At 42.7% G+C, this 7,226-nt stretch overlaps 1 protein-coding gene and 1 long non-coding RNA gene across 3 annotated transcripts in view; one reads left to right on the top strand and one right to left on the bottom strand.

Annotated features, from left to right (window-relative positions):
* bcas3 (BCAS3 microtubule associated cell migration factor) overlaps positions 1 to 7,226 on the bottom strand; it is a 312,552-nt gene that overhangs the window by 245,778 nt on the left and 59,548 nt on the right. For both annotated transcript variants that reach the window (XM_032508209.1, XM_032508217.1), the window contains exon 15: positions 2,177 to 2,513. In XM_032508209.1, the coding sequence (XP_032364100.1) occupies positions 2,177 to 2,513 (337 nt within the window). The remainder of the gene's footprint in view (positions 1 to 2,176; positions 2,514 to 7,226) is intronic.
* LOC116678247 (uncharacterized) overlaps positions 4,524 to 7,226 on the top strand; it is a 6,164-nt gene continuing 3,461 nt past the window's right edge. The window contains exon 1 of the long non-coding RNA XR_004329205.1: positions 4,524 to 4,782. This is a non-coding gene — a long non-coding RNA (uncharacterized LOC116678247). The remainder of the gene's footprint in view (positions 4,783 to 7,226) is intronic.

Here is a 7,226-nt window from a genome sequence, read left to right as displayed (position 1 = left end):
CATGTTGTACAGACATATTAATTGCATTTTGTCTGTTAAAAGGCACAAAGGCTCTCTAAAACTTGCTCCGATAACTGCTGTTTTAGCTCAGTGGATGCTTGTACACGTAGCTGCAGCTACTCAGTATTGTCTGCACCGATTCTAAAGTACTCACATATTCTATAGCGATCAAGAACATAAAACTTTGCCGGAATTCTCCTTTAACAAATAGTTTCCATCAAAGAGAACCATGGTATTTGTCCTCCACTTCACAGTTTAAACTCTCCTGTGATGATTCTGAGAAATCATGATCAGAACAGACTTGCTCCAGTCGGGTGTTAACCTAAACACAGACACAAGACATGAGTCAATGGGACCTAAACAACCCTTATTAATACTAGTAACATAGACTTGACCAGACTTAAGCCTCGACATATTTCATCTAATGGTGCGACATCTCACAGAAGAGCATCCTAGCGCCCTACTCAGTTGTTTTAAGTAGTTCGGTGATTTAGACTGGAGTTCTCACAGGCATGAGGTATGAGCTGAAGTTGTCAGAGTCTGGCTCTGTGTCCAGATAGCCTCAGCTTTTTGTGCTCAGTGATTAAGAGGATTTCGTTGTCTGGGTTCTTTGGTTTTCTATTTGCTGATGAACAAGGTTGCAATTTATAGTGTTGTGTACCTAAGTTTATATCCAAGTTTTTAATCCATGTTCTCAGACGGTTTGATGATTTGTTGGTTTATTATTAAGAGCATAGTGTTTTCTGTTTGCTGTGTTTTGCCTCTTGTGTTCTTGTGCTGCCTTTCCCTCCTTTACCCATCTACACACCTGCTCTGAATTAACATTGTTAGTCCTCCAGTTTTTAACAGCCAATCAGCTCCCTGCCTGTTCTCCAGCCTAATCACCTCATTTCCCTCCCCTGAGCTTTCCGCCCTACTCTCTACCTGCACTTCATTCCATCATCAAATTAGTTTGTATTCAAGTCCTGCAGTTTTCAGTCCAGTCTTTGTTGGATCCTTGGATGTGTTCTAGTTTAATCAACTTTGCCTGACCTGCACAAACCGTGAAGTAAAAGTAACTTCTTCCAACTTTCTGTTGCCTGCAGACTCCTGTGTTTAGGTCAGCCTACTCCACTCTCCATAACACTGAGTTATAAAAAACCAAGCTGGACCTGTAAAAATTTAGGGAACAGATCTTCTGTGAAATATATTTGCCAGCTTCCTCCTTGAACTTGATTTTACAATTCAATAACTTTCCATGACACTCGTGCTTCAAAACTGTAATTTCATCCTAAATTAAAAAAATATTTCAAAAGGTTGGAGATTTGGTTTCCACTCCATTATGCTGCCAACCATCATTGAGCATATAAGAGGCACTGTAAACTACGTACTATATTATGTAAAATTACCCATTAATCAATTCCTAGTAATTTGGTTCTTTGAAGTGTTTCAGTTCATGTCCTTGCCCTGGCTACAGTATACATATTAAAGCTCAGGGATATTCCTGGAAATTAAAGACTAATGAGAACTGTGATATTTTACACTGTGTGACACCTCTGGGGTCATGCAGTGCTGCTGACACAATGTGTGTGTTATTCGGTGTTTATCTATGTCAACTAGGGACACACAGACAGTGTGAGCAGCCTGAACTGCTGTTTGACAAACAAGGTAGACAAGGTTGTGGCAGACAGTCCCTGGAAAACAGCTACTGAGATGAACAGTCACTGGAAACGCACGCACGCACGCACGCACGCACGCTGTGGTCTGGTTTTACAGCACATTCACAGCATGGTTCGGCTCTTATCAACCTCAGAACGCAGCCTTTCATAACAAAAAAGCCATGATATACTTACTTTTCTCAGGAGTTGGTGATTAAATCAGAGCTAAAAGGAGAGTGAATATAATTTTTATTTTGATCACTGGGTGGCCATAAACACTCCAAATGGATGCTTATGCTCTGTGTCTGATGGATGTGTATAGTCAAATGTTTGCGAGCACACTTGTAACTGACTTACAGTTTACAGTAGAGCTTCTTCAGCTTTCTATCGATTCCATAACATGACCCTGTAAACTCTGGATAACCTCCCCCACATGCTGCCGTGCACCAAATGCTCACTACGATGCCATTGTGGACATACAAAGAAGCAACAACATCAGCAAGCCTTTACTTCCCCTTCCTCCCCTCTCCTCTCCTCACCGTGCAGTGGAGACCCAGAGGGACTGCTGGAAAGGCCAGGAATGGGGCTACAGCGGCCCCCAATGCCGCCTCCTCCACCCAGGATGCAGCTACCTCCTCCTATGCCTCCTCCTCCTGCTCCTGCTCCTAACGCAGCCACCCTGTTCAGCTCCTGTTCAATCTCCTCCAGGCCGGCGCTCTTTTGGAAGCGAGACATCCGGTTGACTACCCTCGGGGACATGTGTGTGCGGGCGCAGGGCGCGCCACCGTAAGGGTTGATGGGAAATACATGGGTTGTGCCACGGAGGGTGCTGATGGCTACCCAGCGACTGTCCTGGCTGAAACACATGTCCTGGACCTGGGCAAAGACAAGACAAGTACAGAAAGGGGACAGGTGCAGAGGTCAGGGGACAGTAGGAGAATGAGACAGAGAATGTGCAGGTGAAGGATGAATTACTCACTGTATTTCCATCCACTATGCTCATGATTGAGTGTTAAATAGTTCAAAGGAGCAACACAGAATATGCGACGGACAGCGAACAGCCAGCTAATATACGACAGTGTCGTGTTAGAAGATTTAAACACTTAATGAAGGTATCTATGCTGTGCCGGCTCTGGTTTGGTAGATTTCTGAGAGTGGGCCTGTGCCACAGTTGGTCTGACCATGACAAAACAAAAGTGAAAATCATTTAATTTCAATCGTTAAAAGTCTGATTTAAAATTGAAGATGTAATGTTATTAACGAGAATATGAAGATGGTATATACTAAGTACAATGTTTTGACATCAGTACATACTTAGTCTAGACCTTCCTCCATAACGCTGTGGAGGATGGTCTGGCTAGTCCACTCACATTCCAGGATGGAAGAAAAATGTGCTCTGGTTTATTGACATTTCTTTAAACCAATCACAAGCGTCTTGGACAGAGCCACAGTGCTGCTGCAAAATAGCCACGGAAGGTGATGGACATCCAGACCGAATGAGGAACATCTGGCAGAATTTTCAGCGGCACCTTAACTATCGCGGAAGTGAAACGTAGTCCATACCTAATCCAGCTGCTAATGAGTATATAATTACATGAATAGTGACATTACTGTTGGCAACATAGGCATCTGTCATCCCATGAAGTAGAACAGGGTCCCGTTTACACAAAGGTGTTTCACTGACAGGCCATTTAGAAATGGATCTACAAATTGTCAGTATAAAAGTACCACAAGTGATACTGGAATGATAATGTGTGGGTTTCAACTTGTGGATTTCAATAAGTATGACTACTATTTTTCCTTGCAGTATACTTGTAACCATCCTTGAACAATCCTTTACACACGGTGTGCTCACTAACTCCAAGATATTTGGTTCAGGTTTGGTTTCAGCAGCTCCATGTCACTTCTCATTGTTGCTATTACCCTGATGAATTTTTTTTTCTCAATGTGTGAGATATATGCACAGTGCAAAAAAACTGCATCAAACCCCAGTCTGCCAGAACATTATCACACAGATAAACAAACCTGTCTAAGGTGCTTGACAAAAGTCAACCAGGGCGAGAAGATTAGATAATTGTTAAACTGTTGGCAAAGGTGACAAAATGCCATTCAAGCTTGTTTGCTGATAAAATAAATGCATGACTAAGATGGTTGATGGCATCTTTTGTTAGTTGTCTTCTCCTACTCAAACTGTGACTGAATTTTAGAGAGCAGACACTTGAAAAGATAGGATCTCCCTGAGCATGTTAGACATGAAGGAAACTAGACAGATAGGCTGCAAGAGACAATAAACTAACTGAGAGTGGGAGAGAAAAAATGAAAAAAGACAAAAGAATGAGGTGACAGACTGATGAGGGTGTGTGCTGAATCAGCATCTATCATTCGACATACTGTATAAAAAAAAAAAAAAAATGGATGGGACTGTACCAAATGAAAGCAGAGGTTCAGGAAAAAGTTACAATGAGGAATTTCTAACTCGGCTAGCAAGCATTTCAGCCAATCAGAGAGACAGCTCTGTACCTGCAGGCCTCTCTAATCTTTTGCCAGGTCAGACTAGATAATTGTACCTAGCAATGACAGTTAATGGGGCATCCTCTGCATACCAGACAGTTACTTTACTTCACAAAGATGAGTGAAAGAGAAGGCCTGACCTCTGCTTGGGCTGATTAGGGATCACTTGGAGATGAGAAAGGGCTACTTTGTGTGTTCCGTAATTGGTCATAATAGACCTGTCAGATCTCCCACTGTAAATGCGTGTCTGGACTTTACTGTCAAATCCATTTTTATCAGGCAGGGGATTACCTGAATGGTGGCGATGATGGTACAGTCATAGTGTGACAACCATGCAGATACCAAACAGTCAAATGTTATCTTTAAAAGGTGGAATGTAACTGTATTCAGTCACATGCATGTGCTGGCGTGGAGGAGCACATTTCAAAGAGTCTGGAAAGTTTTCCCTCTTGTCCACGAACACAGAGTATTTGATGACATCCGTGGCAGTCAGAGAGATGCTAAGAAGACATGTTTAATGCTTCTGACTCTTTTTTATTTTTTGGTTTAAATCAGTGGAAAAGATTAGGCAACTCTGTTCACCTTAGAGGACCTTTAAAGGAATGACAAGCATGTGACAAAGATGGACAGATGGGTAAGATTGAAGAGAGAGGACAAGCATACACACAAATATAAATGAAAGTGTATCTGCATAAGAAAGGGACTACAAAGAAGATATCTATAACAGAAAGAAAAGCAAACAGGGGTTTTGTGGTTGACTGCAGGTTAAATCCTTTGCTCATTGTTTAACTAATATTCTGGATTGCCAATATGCAAGGCCTAATGTTAGAAATAAGAAAGTAGCTTGTAGTAGTTTGTGGGGTCAACCTGTACAATAATGCATAATACTCATTTTGACTAATTAAATTGATGTCATGGATTTGAAAAAGAGATCAGAAGCCACACCTTAGTGAATTCAGGATGAAATGACAATTTCCATCCACAATTAAGGTGTGCTTTGAAGTTTTCTTGTAAAAAAACAAAATGTAATGCTTACATTTACAGTCAATAACCAAAATGTCATAGTTTACAACCTGCATTGCTTACAACCATGTTTAATAACTAGCAGTCTAATCCGCTCCGCCATGTTTTTGACATTAGGATTATGGAAAAACTACTACCTCAATTTCTATTAAACTTATTTTCACTTTTGTTAACATAGAAACATAGTGCAACGCGTCATACTCTGAAAACCACACTCTGGAGAGTGATGAATTGTTTTGAACTCAGGTGTGGACAAGATTTAATTACATTTCATCTCTATGGTGAGATAGGAAATGGGCTTGGCGGAGGTCTGCCCTCATCGTGTTCACTTCCAGTTCTTCCCTGCCTTTGTTTGCACAGTGTTGTATATCTTTGTGCAATATCACCACCTGTGGGTCAGTGGAATAGTAGGAACCCATTGGCAGCACTTTGTATTGTGTCACACATCCAAAACTGGGACCCACTCACAGAAAAAACAGCTCGATAGCACTACTAGAGACCATTAACTCCACAGTATGTTAAAAAACATGTTAATGTCATTGTAAAAATATATGTTTCTGGTATTAGTTACATATGTAAGGAGCAGTATCTTACATTGAAATCATTCAAACGAATGAGGTATACAGATTTTACATATGGGCATTGGTATAGAAAGAAAAAAGTTAGATTGCAATATATAAAATCTCAATATACACGTTGCAGGTGCCTAATCAGATGTCCAACTACCCCTGACCCCTTACTTTGGAACTCTAGCTTACTTTTTTTAAGTTTATTAGTGATTCTGCTTCCAGAATAGCAAAAGTTTAGTTGTGAAAATCAACGTTTTAATTTTATGTAATTATCTTTCATTTCATCCTGCTGTTCTGCTGTCACAGCAACCCTTTCCCTGAAGTGTTTGTCATCCATCCATCTTCAGCTGCATATCCGGTATTGTATCGCGGGGGCAGCAGCTCCAGTAGGGGACCCCAAACTTCCCTTTTCCAAGCCACATCAACCAGCTCCAACTGGGGGATCCCGAGGCGTTCCCATGCCAGGTTGGAGATATAATCTCTTCACCTAGTCTTGGGTCTTCCCCGAGGCCTCCTCCCAGCTGGACGTGCCTTGAACACCTCCCTAGGGAGGCGCCCAGGAGGCATCCTTACCAGATGCCCTAACCACCTCAACTGGCTCCTTTCGACGGGAAGGACCAGCGGCTCTACTCCGAGCTCCTCTCGGATGACTGAGCTTCTCACCCTATCTCAAAGGGAGACGCCAGCCCCGTTCCTGAGGAAACCCATTTTGGACGCTTGTACCCTGGATCTCGTTCTTTCGACCTTGACCCAGCCTTCATGCATGTCATACACACATTCATTTATAAAAAGCTGACTAAAAACCACGTTTCCTGTATATGTGGCCAAGCGATCAGCCTTCCCAAGAATATGTCTGGCTAAAGACAGGCTAAGGTGTCTATATTCCCATACCCAAATCACAGAAACCAAATCTCTAATTTACATCAGGCTGAAGAAATCAAGTTTCTGCAGAAAACCAACAGTAGCCCGGTCTTTTAAGTGCATGTAAACACACTGACAGGATCAGCCTTCAAAACCCATATCACTGCAATCACAGCTGATCGTGCAGGGTCGCAGAGTTTCGCGGTAATGGAGTTCCACCCCTGTAACCTCAGGTACTAACCTTCTCCAGTTTGCCCAATAGCTTCCCTCTCCTCTGCATTCTGGTCCACCTTCAGTCCCTTACAGCTGCTATCAGCTGCAGGTCTGTTTACCTGGCCTCAGGTCACTGGCAGCCAGCCGCATGTTTGGCCGCTAGAGACAGATAAGGCGTCTCTCCACCCACCTAACTGAAGACTTTATCACTTTTCACTTTGTGGCTGACTGTGTGTGTGTGTGTGTTTGTGTGCGGTGATAACCTCTGGCCTTGCACTAGGCTAGGGCAGGCTTTCAGTGTTTACAACGGATAGGATCAAAGCAGGCTCAGTATGCAACCGGTCAGCGGACCTGCCGTTTGGTCATCCATTAACGATAGGCGGGCTGTGAGAATGTGTGTGTGTGTGTGTGT

This window comes from Etheostoma spectabile, chromosome 3, assembly GCF_008692095.1.
Source record: "Etheostoma spectabile isolate EspeVRDwgs_2016 chromosome 3, UIUC_Espe_1.0, whole genome shotgun sequence".
Classification (NCBI taxonomy): Eukaryota; Metazoa; Chordata; class Actinopteri; order Perciformes; family Percidae; genus Etheostoma; species Etheostoma spectabile.
This window is presented reverse-complemented; position numbering and strand designations above follow the sequence as displayed.